The sequence below is a fragment of the Cryptomeria japonica genome, chromosome 11 (genome assembly GCF_030272615.1).
Source record: "Cryptomeria japonica chromosome 11, Sugi_1.0, whole genome shotgun sequence".
In the NCBI taxonomy this organism is placed as follows: Eukaryota; Viridiplantae; Streptophyta; class Pinopsida; order Cupressales; family Cupressaceae; genus Cryptomeria; species Cryptomeria japonica.
Window position 1 is genome coordinate 650,583,173 of NC_081415.1, and position 20,573 is coordinate 650,603,745.

At 35.9% G+C, this 20,573-nt stretch overlaps 1 protein-coding gene across 1 annotated transcript; it reads left to right on the top strand.

Moving 5' to 3' along the window:
- The first annotated feature begins 8,232 nt into the window (after positions 1-8,232).
- Positions 8,233-9,454, top strand: LOC131039941 (uncharacterized). Its single transcript, XM_057972786.2, has 2 exons — positions 8,233-8,954; positions 9,160-9,454. Exons 1-2 carry the CDS (start codon positions 8,401-8,403, stop codon positions 9,218-9,220), a joined length of 615 nt encoding a protein of 204 aa, XP_057828769.2. The 5' UTR covers positions 8,233-8,400; the 3' UTR covers positions 9,221-9,454.
- Positions 9,455-20,573: the final 11,119 nt, after the last annotated feature.

The following is a 20,573-nucleotide window of genomic DNA, read 5'->3' on the forward strand; positions in this document are numbered from 1 at the left end:
GGTATCCTATGACCCCTTAGGATACAATATGGTGTCGCTATGGATCGTATGGTGTCTTAAGGGGTCATATGGTGTCCTATGACTCCTTAGGACACCGTATGACCCCTTAGGACACAATATGGTGTCGTTATGGGTCGTATGGTATCCTAAGGGGTCATATGGTGTCCTATGACCCCTTAGGACACCATATGACCCCTTAGGTGGCATTAGAGATCATATTGTGTCCTAACGGGTCATATGGTGTGTTATGACCCCTTAGGACACCTTATGTTGTTATTATGGATTGTATGGTGTCCTAAGAGGTCATATGGTGTCCTAAGGGATCATAAGACACTATAGGATCATATTGTCACCATATGGTGTACTAGGGGATCATATGGTGTCCTAGGGGGTCATAGGACACCATACGAACCATACTGACACCATATGGTGTACTAAGGGGTCATATGGTGTCCTGAGGGGTCATATGGTGTCCTAAGGGGTCATAGGACACTATATGACCCCTTAGGACACAATATGACCCCAAACAACACCTAAGGGGTCATATGGAGTCCTATGACCCATTAGGACACCATATGGTGTCATTATGGGTCGTATGGTGTCCTAAGGGGTCATATGGTGTCGTTATGGGTCGTATGGTAGCCTAAGAGGTCATATGGTGTCCTATGACCCCTTAGGACACCATATGACTCCTTAGGTGTCGTTAGGGGTCATATTGTATCCTAAGGAGTCAAATGTGTCCTATGACCCCTTAGGACACCATACGGTGTCGTTATGGATCGTATGGTGTCCTAAGGGGTCATATGGTGTCTTATGACCCCTTAGGACACCATATGACCCATTACGTGTTGTTAGGGGTCATAATATAAGGGAAAAGAGAGATGAGGGACCTTGATGACAAGAGAGAGGATTTAGATGGATAGAGGTGGTGAGAGAGAGGTGAGTAAGGAGACTTGATGTAGAGGTAGATAGGTGGAGAAGAAGGAAGTGAGAAACCTAGATAGGGGAGAGAGAAAGTTGATGACATAGAATGCAGAGAGAGAATACAAGAGGAAGAGAGAGTAAAAAAGTGGGGGGGTGAGATATATATGGGGGTGTGTATGGATGGGGAGATAGAGAGGGAGAGTGGAAGAAAGGAAGAGATATACCTAGAGAGGGGAGGGAGGGAGAAGATAAGAGATAGAAGAAAAGAGAGAGGTGTAAGAGGGGAAAATGCAGAGGTAGACATGAAGTGAGAGACCTATGGAAGGAGGAGATAAAGAGGTTAGGGGAGGAAGAGAAGAGGAGGGAGTTCATAAAGGGATAGGGTTAAGGAGGAGGGAGAGAGAGAACTATAGAGGGGACATATAGATAGGTGAGAGACCTAGATTTCGAGAGAGGAGTGAGCTAGATAAAGGGGGATAAAGAGATGTGGGTAACACAAACTATATGCAAAGGTAGATAAGTGGAGAGGAAGGGAGGGAGAAACCTAGAGAGGGGAGAGAGGGCGGGTTGGAGAGTTAACGAACTAGACAATGAAGATAGTGAATAAGAGAGGAAGAGAGATAATGAGAGAGTGGGGGAAGGAGATATAAATGGAGAGGGGAAGAAAGGAAGGGAGAGATCTAGAGAGGGAAGGGAGAGAGAAGAGAAGATATAGAAAAACAAAGAGATGAGTGAGTAGGGATGGATGGAGAGGTAGAAATGGAGGGAGCGAGAGACCTATAGAATGAGGAGATGGATCTAGGTTTGGAGAGAGAGAAGAGAGGGAGAGTGTTCATAAATAGATAGGGGCAAGGGAAAGGGAGAGAAAGGTGGAGAGGGGGGAGAGAACTAGAGGGTGGACAATTAGATAAGTGAGAAACCTAGAGGGGGAGAGAGAGATGGGTCATAATATAGGGAGGGAGAGGTAGTGAGGTGAATAAGGAGGGAAGGATGTCCCTAGATATGGGGAGAGAGAGGATAGAAGGGATCGGTAGTGAACAAGAGAAATGAGTGGGAGGGGATCTAGAAATAATAAGAGAGTGAGAGAGAAGAGAGAGGAAGGGAGTCAAGGATATAAATTAGGGTACAAGGAAGGGATGAAACGTAGAGAGGATGGGATATACCTAGAGAGGGGAGAGAGAAGTGAGAGAGACAAGAGAGGGAGAGAGATAGGTGTAGAGTTTAGGGAAGATAAAGATAGTGAATACAGATCTAAAGAATACTAATAGGAGCATGTTGATTACTGAAATTTGACTAAGTATGAAACTCAATATGATCCTCTAAAAACTATAATCTACATTATAACTCTTATAGATTTGAAACCACTCTCAAACATCCTTGCAATATATACATGAAATATAACTTAAAGTGACTTATACTTAAATGTTATATTTCATGTATATATTCTCTTCTCAGGATGGGTATAACTTGTGCCCAAGTTGAAAAATTTGCATCACAAAACCTTCAAATTGGACAATGCAGGACATTTGGTGTGTGCCAAATGAAAAAGTTGACTTTTCTCATTTGGCGCACGCCAAATGGGAAAAACCAATTTTTTTATTTGGTGAGCACCATATTTGGCACTCGCCAAATGGTCTGCATTGGAAACCACCAACCCTTTGGGTTGGATTGTACTTGGGCATCCAACCCAAAGTGTTGGATGACCATTTCAGGCCTAAGACGTGTTTTAATAGAAGATTAGAAAATTTCCACATATTTTTGGCCGTGCTCTCCATCAGGTTTGCACGTGTTTTAATAAAACTAAAAAAACACCATACATACCTTGATCTCTCTCTTAGCTATCCAAGCATGTAATTCTTTTCAAATTTTGATTTCGTTAATGGTGCAGGAGCACCTAGGCACAAGAGCACTATCAAGAGGTACATTTGTAATAAAGGAAGATTGGAAGACAATCAAGTCATTTTTTATATTGTTATAATGTTACTAAGGTCATTCAACCAACATATGTAAGGCTATAAAGCCAATTTGCAAAAAGTTGTCCATTAGAGGCCTAGATTGGTCAAAAGGTCAAAATCGTATAAAAGGCCATGAGAAGGCTATAAAGTATGTAAAAGGCATTAAATAGGTCATTTGGACATGTATTGAATGTTTTTATAAAGCCACGAAGTCATTTGTGCAAAAGTGTAAAAGTTGTCAACTTGACAACAAAATGTTGTCAAACAAAGTTGCAAAAATGCAACAAAAGTTGAAAAAGGGGTTAAAAGTTGGTTATGAGAGGTAGTTGTAAGGTCAAAACTGACCAAGAGTCTATGAAAATTCATTGTATGGTCATTCGAAAAGAGAAAGGGAACAAAGGGAACAAAGGAGAACATTTTGGATACATTTTGGTGCATTCTACTATTGTTATTTTAATTGGCTTTCCAGTTTTTGTGTTGGTTCTAGACCTTGTACGACCATGTATGGCCTGGAAACCTTTGTATATGTATAATTTATAGTTATATATGTTAATTACCTTTCTTTTCCTTTTGTTTTGGAGTTATTATGTTTAGAAATGAAGACAATATGGAATTTTTGGTGAAAGTTGTTAATTGCAGATTTGATATTTCCTGAGAATAGTCACGTTGCAGCGTATGGTATGAACTCATATGGGATGATTAAGACCTCTAAATAGATTTATTGGAAAGATATGTGAATCCTATTTATTTTCCCTTTGTTCTGAGTCATTTTTGTTTATATTTGTGGAAGTTATGAAGATTTTGGTGAAAACTGGTTTTAAACCATCTTCAATGGAGTTGCAGGCAATGGTTTATTTCTATATAATGATTAAACCATTGGAAAATTTAATGGATTGCATATTATCAAATTAAATCCATAAAGGGTTCATGTGAAATTGGTTTGGGATCATTTTGGTTTGTTGTATGAAATATATTTGATGCTCTAGGCGGACTAAGCATGCACATGATTTGTTTGGAATAACAACAATGGGTCTCAATGCAGCGGCCATAACTTTTAATATAACCGTTGGATGTGGCTAATATTTGGATATGTTGTTTTTAATCCATTTATTCAAGGTCTGACCGAAGGGATGGAGGTTTTTAAATCTGGTTAGAAAGTTATAGACCTCTATGTACAGGTCTATCCAAAGGGACAGCAAGTTGGCAAGTTTGATACCTAGATTAAGTTTATGTTTTCTTGATTGATTGATTGTTGAAGAATGATGAAATATGAATCTAATGAATTGTTCTCATGATGAAAATATGGATGGATCAACATGATCCTATAGTTTTGTTTAGTTTTCCAAGATGCTCTGCATCAAATTGGTATCAAAGCTTAGCAAAAGGTCTAGGTTGAGCAAGTGATTGGTATTTTGGTTTGCTAATGGTTGTGGTTGTAGATGTATATCCACTAGCTGCAAGTAGGTGGACATGAAGGTCTGTCATAGGGCCATAGGAGGTGGTCCAAGGGGCCTAAGAAGGAGGTCCAGTGGGTTGCCAAAAGACTCGAGGAGAGAGACAAGGAAAGGACTCCTGGGTGAGGCAAAGTAGTTGGTGAGTTTGGTGCAGCATTGAGGGTGGATTTATGTTTGGAGCAACATCTTGAGGAGAAGCCAGTATGAACTCCATTGATGGGAGTTTTGATTGAATTATAATACAAAAAAGTAGCAAAGGCATGAAGAGAATCCAAAGAGACAAAGAGAAACAAAGAGGCAATGTTGAAATAAAAAAACTGATGAACATTTTTGGTCCAATTTTCTTGCAGGTCTTATTCCTCATTTCCAAGAGACTTGGAAACTTTTGAAGGCCGGTAGTATGGTACAGGAGCACCTAGGCACAAGAGCACTACCAGGAGGTACATTTGCAATAAAGGAATATTGGAAGACAATCAAGTCATTTTTTATATTGTTATAATGTTACTAAGGTCATTCAACCAACATATGTGAGGCTATAAAGACAATTTGCAAAAAGTTGTCCATTAGAAACCTAGATTTGTCAAAAGGTCAAAATCATATAAAAGGCCATGAGAAGGCTAGCAAGTATGTAAAAGGCATTAAATAGGTCATTTGGACATGTATTGAATGTTTTTATAAAGCCACGAAGTTATTTGTGCAAAAGTGTAAAAGTTGTCAACTTGACAACAAAATGTTGTCAAACAAAGTTGCAAAAATGCAACAAAAGTTGAAAAAGGGGTTAAAAGTTAGTTATGAGAGGTATTTGTAAGGTCAAAACTGACCAAGAGTCTATAAAAATGCATTGTATGGTCGTTCCAAAAGAGAAAGGGAAGATTGGGAACAAAGGAGAACATTTTGGATACATTTTGGTGCATTCTACTATTGTTATTTTGATTGGCTTTCCAATTTTTGTGTTGGTTTGGATACATTTTGGTGCATTCTACTATTGTTATTTTGATTGGCTTTCCAATTTTTGTGTTGGTTCCAGGCCTTGTACAACCATGTATGGCCTGGAAACCTTTGTATATGTATAATGGATAGTTATATATGTGAATTACCTTTATTTTCCTTTTGGTTTGGAGTTATTATGTTTATAAATGAAGAAGATGTGGAATGTTTGGTGAAAGTTGTTAATTGCATATTTGATATTTCCTGAGAACAGTCACTTTGCAGCGTATGGTATGAACTCATATGGGATGATTAAGACCTCTAAATAGATTTATTGGAAAGATATGTGAATCCTCTTTCTTTTCCGTTTGGTCTGAGTCATTTTTGTTTATATTTGTGGAAGTTATGAAGATTTTGGTGAAAACTTGTTTTAAACCATCTTCAATGGAGTTGCAGGCAATGGTTTATCTTTATATAATGATTAAACCATTGGAAAATTTAATGGATTGCATATTATGAAATTAAATCCATAAAGGGTTCCTGTAAAATTTGTTTGGGATCATTTTGCTTTGTTGTTTGAAAGATATTTGATGCCCTAGGCGGACTAGGCATGCACATGATTTGTTTGGGACAACAGAAATGGGTCTCAATGCAGCGGCCATAACTTTTAATATAACCGTTGGATGTGGCTAATTTTTGGATATGTTGTTTGTAATCCAGTTATTCAGGGTCTGACCGAAGGGATTCAGGTTTTTAAGTCTATTTAGACAGTTATAGACCTCTGTGTACAGGTCTATCCAAAGGGACAACAAGTTGGCAAGTTTGATACCTAGATTAAGTTTATGTTTTCTTGATTGATTGATTGTTGAAGAATGATAAAATATGACTTAACGAATTGTTCTCATGATGAAAATATGGATGGATCAACATGATCCTAGAGTTGTGTTTAGTTTTCCAAGATGCTCTGCATCAGTTAAGGCTTTCATCTATAATTTCTTTTGTTAGTGTGTTCCTTTTTGGTCAAAAACCAACATGAACTATTTTGGGTATAGTTTTTTACACGTTCATCGGATTTTGAAGAAAATTACATTTTTAGAAACTAGACTCCATTCTACACAATTTAAAAAAAAAATGATTTTTGATTAGTTATCAATGATTTTAGGGGGGAGCACGCTCAATTTTTTGTTTTTCAGAATGTGTCCACTTCAAAAATTAGTAAAAATCATATACTCATTAAAAAATTAGTTGAAAAATCTGGCATAAACTACAAGGTGTTATCTAATTTCTCACCGAAGCGATTTTAAAAATTAAAAAAAAAGTTAACATTTTAGGGGGGCCACAACAAACGCTATGTTATGTTTTTTGCATAAAAACATGACCAATTTTTGTGGCTCCCTTTTTTGAAGCCCTTAATCTCCACCATTTTTAAAACAAATTAGTAGTTTAGAAAGTAGACTCGAAGCACTCTGACTCTTATTCTTGTCGCATCTTCAAATTTGGAGTGTAACTATCTTCAATTTGTCGTTGAAATTCAGACTTTGTTGATTTCAGAAAAAAATGGCATCTTAAGACCCCCTTTTGGTACCACAACTTGGTGCACATACCCTATACATATATATACATATATATGCATATGTGTGTATGTGTATATTTGTATATATGTATATGTGTATACATATATACATGTATACATATATGTGTGTATGTGTATGTGTATATGTGTATATGTGTATGTATGTGTGTATGTGTGTGTGTATATATATGTGTATGTGTATGTGTATATGTGTATATGCGTATGTATGTGTGTACATACACACATACATACATACACATATACACATACACATACACATACACATATATATGTATACATCTATATATTTATACACATACATATATACACATACACACATATATATGTATATATATATACATATATACACATATATATGTACACACACACACACACACACACACACACACACACACACACACACATATATATATATATATATATATTATGTATATGTGTGTGTATATATATATCCTTGAGCTCTCTAAAATTCTAATTAAAGAGTGTGATCTGAACATTGATGCAATAAAACACACAATCAAATCCAAAAACAACAAGAGAAAAAATTATATTAGGGAAAGCATATTTGTAGTCGTTATAGCTAACTTAGCACACCCACTAAAAGTGAATGGTACATCGGATTTCAATGATTTTTTTTTTTTTTTTGGTCTTTGTATGCAACTTAACTACTTATAATTGTTGTTCTGCCTTGGAGTAGTAATGTCGCACATTGCGGGATCTGTTATGCACACATGGGTCAAAAAGTACACATTTCAATGTGTGGTCGGATACATACCTAAAGATGCCCCAATAACTGTGCACTTAAAATTGTCAATATTTATGCACAAATACCTCAATAGTCGTGCGCTATGGGTACCGATAAAGGTGCACAAATGAGCCAACTAAAAAGTGAGCAACTATTAGTACATGCAAATTTTATTAATGAGCTTTTAATTATCAATTTTTGAGTTTCTTTAAAATTAGTAATTGGAAGGTTGGATGCACAAGTGACCAATTATTAGAACTATAATTATTGTGCTCTTCTATTAGATTAACCTAAGTTAACCTTAGGGCATGGCCCCATGGATAGTCAAATGAGTGCTTATTTTTATGTAATCTTCTTAAATCATTTTGTAAATGAAATTATAGGTAATATTTTTGCAAAGGTAATATTTTTTACAAATAAAATTCATAAGCAAAATTCTAAGCAAGTAAATAGGAGAGCAAAAAGATATGATCAAGCCATGTGTCTTTTTTTTAAATAAGCTATTAATATCATATTTTGAACCAAAGATTGTGTCTCTCCCATTATCCCATAGACTATCGTTAACCTAGGGAATGTTAAAAAGTTTTCTTTCTTCCTAAATATGCGGCTCGGTGAACGGAGGGTGGTCTCCGAGGGAAAGGCGTTTGGCGCGTAAGGACACATTAAAAGGTGGTCGGTAACGCAGCAAAGGTATCAGATAGATGCACGGCTTTACCCAAAAACCCCGTATTCTGGAGGAGATACTAATTATATATATACACAGCCCATTTACTGTGTTCTGCCACAGCAAATATTCTGAGAATGATGAAATATGCCCGGCTTCACCACAGTCGAAAGCACAGCGATTCTCAAGGGGTTTACGCTTTCTTTAATGGCGCAGAAACCTACGCCCCTGTTTCTGCTGGTACGGCCGAAGGAATGCCAGAAGACAAAGGTGGAGGAAATTTTTATGGTTACAGGCTAGGTGCTGCAGTACAGAGAGCCATGGCCATGAGGGAGCGCGGCTCCCCTTGCAAAGCAGAGGATATCAAAGGTATTGGTGGAATGAGAGATATTTACATGTCAGGGCTCACCTACTCTCCTCCTCTTCCTTATAATGCTGAAATGACCGAGGAGGAGATCTTTCATGCTGCCATTAAACCCCAATCTGTGAAATTTACTCGCTTTTGTCCAGATCTAGATGGAGTTCACCAGGAATTTGGGCGAATTTCGAATGGAAAACAGAACCTTGAAATTTTTGGGGTTTACAGATGTGTTGAAGAAGATATTGGCGAAAATCAGGGTGTTAAGAAAAGGAATTTTGTGAAACGCCTTTGCCGGCAGCTGTTCGGTCGTCGGAAGAAATCTTCTGCAATGTATGAAGAATTATTGCATGAATTGTGTGTGGTTAGATTACTTACTAAATTTTTAGTAATGTTTTTCAGAATTTGGAGAGAAGAAATAGAAATAAGTATAAATTTAGAGAGTTTGAGTTGGAAATGTGTAAAATTTTATTTGTGGAATTAAAGTGCACTGAGACAGATCACTTAAAACTTACAGCTTTATAAATTATTTGAACAGGAAGAGCGTAGGGATTGCAGAGGGACAGTTGGAACAGCTGGAAAAACGTGGCTCTGTTTGATTAAAAGCGTACATACGCGTCAACTTTGAAGTTTTACAGTTTGAACGAAGGGCTTCACAGAAAATTCAAACAACTAAAGGTGCAGATTTGCATGTACACTGACCAGTACAGCAGGTATTTAAGCCTTTTATGGAAAGACTGTCTGTGCCTCCTCACCTACCACCTTCCTTTTTTGTACATTGTATGATCACTTTATCAATAAAGTTAAATAGGATATATTCCTTAACAATTTGACACTGTGTGTATGCGGGCATCCAAATATTGAAATGAAAATAAAGTTATTTTTTTAATTTAGAGTAAATAATTATAATAGCAAATTAGTTGAATTAGATGAATTAGAATATTTTAGACAATAGATTTCATTCAAAATGATATGGGCTTTGTTTTGCTTCAATCTTGTATGTGTAGAAGTGATCTATGTGTTTATAGTGTTGATCCAATATTTGTAATTTCAAAATTTTGATGTGTTATCTAAACTTTGCACTTTTGACTTTCATATATGAGTTTGGTGGCATTTAAAAAGATTCTTGAATTAATAGAATTATATTTTGGACTTAAGAAAATATAATAGATTTCACTAATAATATCTATTTTAGACAATAGATTTCATGGAAAAATGACATGCACTTTGTTTTGCTTCAATCTTCTATGTATAGAAGTGATCTTTGTGTTATAATTTTGATGTAATTTTGTGATTCCAAAACTTTGATGTGGTTTTGAACTTTGCACTTTTGATCTTCATATCTTGGTTTGTTATATTATTTGAGTTTGGTGGTGTTTAAAAAGACTATTGAGTTAATAAGGTTAGATATTGGAATTAGCTTGATCTCTTCTTTCTAAATTAGTTAAATTTTTGGATTAGTTTAAATAAATAAATTGAAAAACATATCAAGTAAAAAAATTAAATGAATAGGAGATGTTAATTCAATGTGCATAGATGTTTGAGCATGCTTTTAATAGGTGAGTGCTCTAATTAGTTATTATTTAAAATAAATTAGGGTTTGTCCTTTTCTATGTTACTCTAACATCACTATTTGAATACTTCATATTGATTTGGTAAGAAGTGCTAATTGAAAGTAAGTTGTATTGGGTTCATATTTATATTTGAGAAATTTGAACCAAGTTGACTTGGGATAAGGATTTAAACAAATATGGAAGTTGGATCAAGACCATTGAGATAGGGATTTAGAAGATGATAAGTTATAGGTTGTATGTAAGGTTGAACTAGAATGGTAGGTTTTATTGGAGATAAGAAACACCATAGGGGAAGGTTGTTTCCAACTCAATAGGGATTTGAAATATAATATAAGTGACAAGTTGTATTCCAACTCTTCAACAAAAATATGCCACTCGAATCCTAGTATATTACATTTGGAACAAACAAGCAAAGTGGAACTAAAATGAATGAAAAAAAGTATTAAGAATGCACTTTTCACCCGTATATTTTGCTACATGTGAACTACTATGAAATATGCATATTATGGGAAAACTTTTAAAAAGCCCCACCAAAAAAAAAAATCTTGGCTAATGTTTTTTGTTTTTTTTTAAGTAATTAATTTATATTGATGAATCTTGTGTTTTTATCATAAAAAAATTCAATTTTATTGGTGGTTTTTTATACATCACTAAAATTTTGTGGATAATCTTGGCAAATCTTTGCAAATGATAAGATAATAAGCATGGTGTATTTTTTTATTTTTATTTTTTAAATATTTTAGAAAAGTAAGGGTTGAAGGGTGGAAATGATAGATGGGTTTAAAGGGTAGACTCTATCATATTTAGTTTCCACCGTTGATTTAAAATATAGTATAATGGCCTTCATTGTATTTCAGAAGTTAAAATGTACTCAATTGTCATGCTCATAGGCCACATAATTGCTTTTAGACCATTGATCTCCATTGAGATCAACCATCCAAAAGAAATTTTGGGCCCCATGAGCATTACAAATTGTGGGTACATTTTACTTCGCAAAATACAATGAGGTTTGTTAAAAAATAATTTAAGTAAATGGAAAAAACTAAATATTGGTTATATGGCCCCAAGGAATGAATAATTATGATACATTATTAGCAAATTAATTTAGGTTTCTACAATAATATAAAATTTAGGCAAATCTAATCCAATCACGTATCGAACTTTTGAGTTAAAAAGTTTTATAAAATAAATTTTGTGGCAATTTAAATAAGACTAAAATATTTTTTTATAAAATTGTGGCGATTCAAGTCATTGTATATGAAATAAAATGAAAGAAAGAAACAATAAATAAGAACACAGAAGTTTATCGTGGTTCGGCAATTGCCTACATCCACATTGAGCAGAGTAATTGTATTATGTGAAAGAATTATTTACAAATGACATCAGCAGCTGTATAGAAAGCCTTTTCAATATACATGAATATACATGACTCTAAGAGTCACAATTGGAGGGAATATACAAAAGGACAAAAGTTTGTTGGCCTTCAACCTTTCAATCTCCCACCTGATGGTCAACAGATGCTGCCACTAATCACCCATTACCATGCTCGCCCTGCACATTCGAACTTCTCTTTGCCTACAACCTTGGTGAAAATATCTACTGGATTGACCTTTGTGTCAATTTGCCCTCTTCAACCATGTGACGCACAAAATGAGCATGTGTGTCTATGTGTTTTGAACGTCGCTGAGATGTGTGATTGTGAGCCATAAAGATGGCGTTGCAACTATCACAAAATAGAATATAATCATTTTGTTGATACTTCATGTCACCAAGAAGTCTTTGTAACCAAATCATCTCTCGAGCACCTTCGGAAAGAGCCAAATACTCGGCTTCAACGGAAGAAAGAGCAATGGAATGTTGCAGCCTTGAGGCCCAACTAATAGCAGCCCCAACAAACATGAATGTGTAATTGGTAGTAGACCTTCGTTTATCCAAATCTCCAGCAAGATCCGAATTCATAAAGCCTTGTAGCTAAACACTATTAGGGCCAAAACATAAAGCAAAATCAGAAGTACCTTTGAGATATCTTAATATCCATTTGACAGCCTCCCAATGAGTCTTCCCGGGATTGCTCATGAATCTACTCACAACTCCCACCGCATGAGCAATGTTGGGGCGTGTCGAAACCATAGCATACATAATGCTACCAATTGTTGATTTGTAAGGAATTCCTTCCATGAAATCCTTTTCTTCTTGTGTTTTTGGACACAAATCAGAAGATAAATGAAAATGTGGAGCAAGTGGAGTAGAAACACTATGTGCATCAGCAATGCCAAATCTCTCAATGACTTTGTCAATGTATTCCTTTTGTGACAAAGTGATCTCCCTCCTCTTCCTATCACAGGTGATAGTCATACCAAGAATCTTCTTGGCTGCCCCTAGATCCTTCATAGCAAATGTGCTTGCCAATTTAGTTTTTAGCTCACCAACAATTCTGGAGCTTGTTCCCGCTACCAACATATCATCAACATAGAGAAGAAGAATAACAAATCCACCATTTGGAAGTTTCTTGTAATAGATGCATGGATCAAATTCACATCTAGTGAAATTGTGCTTAAGCATGAAATGATGAAATTTCAAATACCATTGTCTCGGGGCTTGTTTGAGCCCATACAAACTCCATTTCAGCTTGCAATAAAGATGCGCTTGTCCCTTCTTGATGAATCCTTGAGGTTGTTCCATGTATAGCTCCTCATCTACATCACCATGTAGAAACGCAGTTTTCACATCAAGTTGTTCCAACTCAAGATCCCAAATGGCTACTAGTCCCAAAACCGTCTGGATTGTTGTCATTTTGACAACCGGTGAGAAAATCTCATTGAAGTCAATCCCTTGTCGCTGAGCATACCCTTTTACCACTAACCGAGCCTTGTATCTTTTACCACTGTTGCCCTCATCCTTCAACCAATACACCCATTTATTCTTGAGTGGTTTTTGATTTGGAGGTAGTGTAACCAATTCTCATGTTTTATTTGTATTGAGGGAATTCATTTCTTCCTTCATAGCAATCATCCATTTGTCATGATCGCTACTCAAACATGCCTTTTTAAAACTAAATGGTTTGATTTTCTCTAAAATTAATAATTCTGGCTCTGCCTCTTCGACATACAATAACTAATAATCAGAAAATTTTTGTGGAATTTTCCGTTGCCTGGAAGATCTTCTCAATTCTGGAATATGACTTGGATCCATAGTGCCACAATTTCCAACTGTATTGGTTTCAATACCTTCCTATGCCTGTATGTTTCCACTGCCAAATGGAGCCTGTGATTCAATGCCACAATTTGATGCGAGATGTTGAGTATAATGTGAATCATCACATAAGCGACAATTATCAGAAGGTTGCGAGCTATTTATAGCTCTGTTTTCAACAAATCGTTTTCCCTGCCGCGTGTGATCACGTGAGGATATTGTTTGTTCCTCCAATCTTTCTTTCTGGCATTTAGCCCTACCCAAATTGCGGCCAATGTCTTTCGGTGAGACATTTGTTCCATGAGACCATTGTTGACATTCAACATTATTTTGCTTGCTGTTGATATTCACTCGTTCACCAATTTCCTTATGCGTGCGGGTACCCTGTGGAAAATCTCCTTGGATTTGACCAAGAGTTTGGGGATTCAGTCTAGGAATCTGTGGCAGCGTGGGTTCAATATTTGGACTGTGATTTGTTTCACGTTCACCCTGTCCCTGTCATGCGTTCCTGTGATTTGGTTATGCGTGGATACCATGTGCGTTATGTGACTCAGCTAATCCCTTGTTCTGAAAACAATTGGCATCCCCAAATTTATTTTAAAACGTGGCTGAAACACCGTTTTGATATTCATTTTCAAACCCACCGTTTTGACTATCCTCCACGCGAGCTCCATAATTTGTTTGCTCTGTGTGCGCATCCCCCCAAATGACCTGCTGTGTATCCACATCACCGTGGCTATCAAAGGAGTGTGTCATGTTATGAAGTGGGCTTGATTCCCTTCAAACAATGATGTCCCCTATTCTGGCCATTCACTACTCTGTTCAGAGCTTGAGGAATAAAATGGAGGTTTTAGAACAAAATTCGGTGTTGAATGTATCATATTTTGTCCTTGAGCAGACTGAAATAATGTCATAGGATTAGAACCGTTATTATTCTCAAAAATTGAGAATGCAACATACTCAACTTGTAATTGTTCCTTGGTTTTTAAAGCTAGAAATGTCTTCTCATTGAGGACTACATCCCGACTCCTTATTATTTTCTTTGCAACTGGATCCCAAATTCTGAATCCGAACTGATCTTCATCATAGCCTATAAAGATACCTTTTTGTGATTTAGAATCAAGCTTTGTCCTCTTTTCCTTTGGGACATGGACATAAGCTGCGCATCCAAAAACTCGAAGATGTGCATAGGAAATCCTCTTACCCAACCATTCTTCTTTTGGAATACCGAACGCCAACCGAGATGAAGGGCTCCGGTTAATCAAATAGACAGTTGTGTTACACGCTTCCGCCCAAAATTATTTGGCCAAACCGGCATTCGAAAGCATACATCTAGCTTTCTCAAGAATAGTTCTATTGAGTCTTTCCGCTGCCCCATTTTCTTACGGAGTGTAAGGGACAACTTTAATCCTTCTAATACCAAAATCTGCACAAAAATTAACAAACTCCAAAGAACAAAATTCACCTCCATTATCCGTTTTTAAACTTTTATCTTGTGACCGCTTTAATTTTCAACAAGAGCTTTAAAAACTTTAAATTTCGAAAAAACTTAAGATTTATTTGACATCATATAAATCCAAACTTTCCTAGTACAATCATCAAGGAAAGTAACAAAATACTTTGCGCCTCCATAAGAGGTTACCTCCGTAGGTCCGAAGACATCTGAGTGCACTAGCTCCAACGGTGTTGTCTTCTTGTCATGCCCATTCTTTAAGAAGCTGACCCGTCTTTGCTTTCCATGAAAACAATGTTCACAAAACTCTAAATTTGCTGATTGTAGACCCAGAAGTTGATCACGGTTGAGCATCACCTCAAGTCCTTTATTGCTCATGTGACCCAATCTTTGATGCCAAAGAGCCACATCGCTGCCCACAAGAGTCATAGCAGCTCCCACCTCACCAATGGTTTTCACAATATAGAGACTACCTATCTTGTCTCCTTTTGTAATAGCCAAGAAGCCTTTGGCTATTTTCCAAGTGTTCGTGAGTTCAGTTTTAAAGTCTTGTGTATATAATTGGCTGACTAAAATCAAATTTCTTTTTAATTGTGGAACATGTCTCACATCTTTGAGCAATAATTTGGCTCCTCCATCTAAGTGTAAGAGAACATCACCTTTTCCAATGATTTGACAAGCTTTGTTGTCGCCCAAATATACTTCTCCAAATTCTCCTTTTTGATAATTTGTGAATGCATCTGTGAGAGAGGAAGCATGAAAAGAAGCACCGAAATCAATTACGCACGAATCAGATTTTGTATCGGTTGTGGCTAGCGCTAGAATCCCATCATCTTTATCATGGACTATGTTTGCTCCGTTGTCCAATACTTTGTCTTGTGCCTTTTTGTATTTTCGACAATCCTTCTTAACATGTCCAAACTTTCCACAAAACCAGCAACTGCCTTCTCTTCCCCTAGACTGTGATCTTCTTGCTGAATTGGACCTTCGTTTGTTATAATTATTTCTGCCTTTATGTTGGCTTCTTCCTCTATTCTCGGTGCTCACCATAGTGAGAGCATCACCGAATGAGGATTCATTATTTTTCCTCCTCAAGTCTTCGGAGAGAAGAGTGGTTGAAACTTCATCGAAAGCCAGCTTCTTGGAGCTTGATGCCGAAGTGCTTACCGCTGTCACAAGTCCATCCCAGCTGGTAGGAAGAGAACTCAATAATAAAACAGCCTTGTTCTCATCATCTTGTGGCATGCCAACCGAATTCGCTTGGCTGATCAGGGTATTAAACTCATTAAGGTGATTTGTCATGGTTTCACCTTCCCTCATCTTGAGTTTATACAACTTCTTCATGATAAAAACTTTATTTGCAGCGGATGCCTGCTCATATGTTTTGGCCAGTTTATCCCATACCTCCTTTGTTGTTGATTTGCTTGCAACATTATGCAAGACATTATCGCCTAATGCAAGGAAGATTGTCGCCTTGGCTTTTTCATCAAGATTCTCCCAATCTTCGTCTTTCATGGTAACTGGCTCTTTGTGTTTGCCTCAAGCGCAAGAGAGAGGTCTTGCTTGATCAACAAAGATTTCATTTGAATCTTCAATATCCCATAGTTCTTCCCAGAAAAATTTTGAACTTTCAAATCTTCCATTCTCAAGAAATTTAATCACCAAATTTCCAAACAGCTATTTCCCCAGCTCTGATACCAATTGTAGAATGAAATAAAATGAAAGAAAGAAACAATAAACAAGAACACATAAGTTTATCGTGGTTCGGCAATTGCCTACGTCCACACTGAGCAAAGTAATTGTTTAATGTGAAAAGAATTATTTACAAATGACAGCAGCAACTGTATATAAAGCCTTTTCAATATACATGAATATACATGACTCCAAGAGTCACAATTGGAGGGAATATACAAAAGGACAAAAGTCTGTTGGCCTTCAACCTTTTAGTCACCTCATAACTTGAACTATTAGTCAAATTTGGATTCTCAAATTCTAACTATTAGCCAATTGATGAATATTAGTCACTAAAAAAATTATTGCATGGGAAACAAATAATCAAAATGAAAGTAAATAACAAGCACATATATAAAGGATATGGATATGGATGAAGATCAAGACAAAAGTCCATGAGTGGTGTCTTATAGAAACACAAAATGGACATAATATTAATGCTCAATGTGTTAGAGCAAAAAAGAGATGGGAGTTGCAAAGGAGTCAACATTAACGTGGGGCTACAAAGGAGCATGCAAAACCAAAAGAAAAGTGATATGAGGTTGCAAGAAGCCAATGAAAGAAACTAATTTTGGTTTGTAAAGGGGTCATCATAAGCAAGAGTGTTCAATGAATAAACATAAGAAAGTCATATTCCCCTTATAATTGGTTGCATACAATTAATACAAGGAATCAAAGGAGAATCTTGAAAAAGTGTAAAAAATATGGTCATGTAAAAATTAATAATCATTTAACAAGTGTCATAGATATCATCATAGGCAAGCATGAGATAAACTAGAAGATATAATCACCAAATTAAATGTGATAAGGGACAACAATGTGCCCCCAAGTTGAGGACAATGATTAAGTGAAAATAGCCAAAATGTTAGATGGGAATATGTAAGCATTAATATGCATCATGTAAAGCATTGTCAGAAAAAACATATATAACAATGGCATACAAAGTGTGAATAAAAACCAATATAAGAAAGATATCATAAGATATGTGTAACAATAATAACATAAAAGATCAAGTGAACCTCATAAAGATGAGTGACATAAAGAGGATGGGCGAATGCAAAATGATGTGAGACAAAAAAGATGCCAAAAAATTTTAGATCCCAAAAGAGTATTTGGCGTGTGCCAAATGGTTTGCAATGAACAAGTCAACTTGGTATTCATAACATTTAGCACTCGCCAAATGTGAAAGTTGTTATAAAAACAAAAAATGCAAACTTTTTCATCAAATTCTAGTGTTTCTCCTTACAACCTGCATATTTTTCGCTCTTCAACCAATGCTTGCCAAAATACATTGCCATTTTTTCACCTTGAGGTTGTGAAATATACATCAAGATGACACCAAGATGTCGAGGAGGTCAAAGAGGTAAGTGTTTTTTTAGTTTCAAATTTTTATTAAATTGTAGATTGAATTAGACTTTTTAATTAAAATTTATTTTAATTTTTAGGAAATGATATTCCACCCCCAAATGTTGAAAATCTTTTATCACCTCCTCATGAAGACTATCTTAACAACAACCACAACAAACACCTCCATCAATTCCAAGACATCCTAAGAACATGAGAAAACATAGTAGGAAACATAGAAAATGATAAAAAACAACTTGATGAATCGATTACAAGGTTGAAAAGTCCTGCTACAACAAACTCTCATGTAGGACAAACCTTGTTGAATCCCTGCAATCTATCATGTCTCATTTAGAGTCAATGAGTGGGCAAATTAATTTTTGGAACAATAACAGGAAAGAACAAAAATAGTTTTATCCAAACACACTATCCTATGAGCAAGTAAAGAAAAAGAAAATTAACAAATCCGACTTGTGTACCCTCTTCACTAACCCATGAACCAACCCTTAGCAATTGGATGCAGGAGATTCCCTATCTATTGGTTCCACCATGAAGGGTTAAAGAATATTTTTTGGAATAGGTGGTGAATGGTTATTGACCAACCTCTGTGCAATAATTACGAGGTGCCACAATACTTTTTGAGGATACTCTATTGTGAGTTTGTCCCTAATGAGATTCTAAACTATCTTGACTTGCTATATTTTCAGGGAAGAGGTGGGACTCCTCAAATGATAGAGTGAGGGCACAATGTAACCCAAACCTAGCATCGAGACTCTTGGGTAGACCTGTGGTGGATCATGATATTGTTCCTTCCGTTGTGAAGGACAATATCTATGTGGACACCTTAGAGTTCATTAGCTCACTCTCTTAGAGCCTTATAAAATATGTGAGGCCTCTAGTATAAGGTGATGTGGGTGAGTCTTCTAGGGCTTGAGTTCTAGCCCATTTTTGTTGATTCTATGGTGCTATTTGCGCTTATGATCTTGAGAGTATCCAGGGTGCAATTATGCAAGATACATCAACTACATAGGGGATGGTCATGATGAAATCTTTGTTGAATGAAATATTCAACATTGATACTCAGGTAAATTTTAGCAAGTTCACTTAATTTTATTTATTAAATTTTATCTTGAAATGTAATAATAACTAAATAGTAACGTGATTATGATGAAAAATCAAGGCTAGAGTGTTCATGCCACTTGTAGCATTCTCTCAACCCCCTATTTTATGATGTCGTCAAGTCCACAAGTGCGTAATCCATTAAAAAAAAAAAATTATTACATGTGAATAGTTGAACCTTATATGAATAGTGTTCCCATAACTCGCTTTGGATGTCAAATAGTTTGATGTTGGACCTTCAACATCAACACCTTGCAATAGTGGTTGTTGACGAACTTTCACCCAGGTAACCTTTATTCATTAATAGTGTTGTAAAATAATGCTAGGTAGTTTTGGTAATTGAACAACATTTGTTGTTTCCTCTTCAAATGTTGACATTGGATACTCCTTCTAATGTTCGTGCCACATTGGAACATGGTGTTGCTACAATAGTAGCAAGTTCTACTCCTTTGACAAAGGTATGAGATAGATTAGTAAATTTTATATATTTTTTTCTTTTATCAGTCTGATATTGAAAATTTTAATGATACTTATATTTAGTTTAATTGCTATCTTGATGCTTTTTGTAGGGGCTTGTGATCTTGATCATGAATGTGCCCGTCTTATGGATGAACATATGTAATTTTTGTATGCGGTTAGTGATTATTTTGTTACATGTCATTCTATATATAAATACATATATATACTTTTTATTGTATTAGATGTAGCTCCAGAGAAGTCTAGAGAGGAGGGTCACAAGTGAGCATACTTGAAAGACACGAGCATCATATGCATCTCCATCCAGTCAAGAATCAAAGGCATCGTGTCTATTTCCTTCTCCTGGTGGGAAATGATTACATTAAGGTCCTTTGTTGTACGTCTATGTGGTAGTTTTGGACATATGTTTTCTATTATGGATATGTGACATTTTATGTCCATATGGCTTTTTTGCAAGCCTATATGAATTTATTGGATATATTTTATCCTTTTATCAACATAAAATATTGTACAGCCATATGGCCTTTTAGTTAATGCAACTCTTTTTGACCATTGTTATCCATATTTGGACTAAAAATGATTAATTGAATTAATCAATAATTACATAAAGTTCATTGTTAGTACCTGTAAAATTGTTACAAATATTCCAAGCCTCTTTAAGTGGGCAATCCCCTTTACTTTAAACAATATTGGTAGCACAATAATGTGAGTTTTTGAATTCTTTTTCAAATATTTATGGATGAGTTTGAGATCACAAGAATTTAGTAACATAATGAAACTAAACATTATTATAATGCAACCATAAAAGATATATTACTAGGTCCAATTCACTTTATCACATGTGTAGAGATATATTGTCATCCTAACTTATCGCATCATACTTTTAGAGTTACCCTTGTACTTTAGTGTTGGCATTAGATTGTCATTGATGTCAATAGTTGAGATGTTGCACTGGATAAAGATGCATTGAGTGTGAGTGTCTCAGAGTGAAGATTAGGTTGACAGAGAATGTACAGATTGATAAAGCTAAGTGAAGATACTCGATGAGTATTGGGCAAATGC

Excerpts from the sequence above, each read along its gene's own strand:
- LOC131039941 (XM_057972786.2), top strand. The coding sequence starts at position 8,401 with ATGATGAAATATGCCCGGCTTCACCACAGTCGAAAGCACAGCGATTCT. Across the intron at positions 8,955-9,159 it reads CGGAAGAAATCTTCTGCAAT|GAAGAGCGTAGGGATTGCAG; the intron begins GTATGAAGAATT and ends TTATTTGAACAG.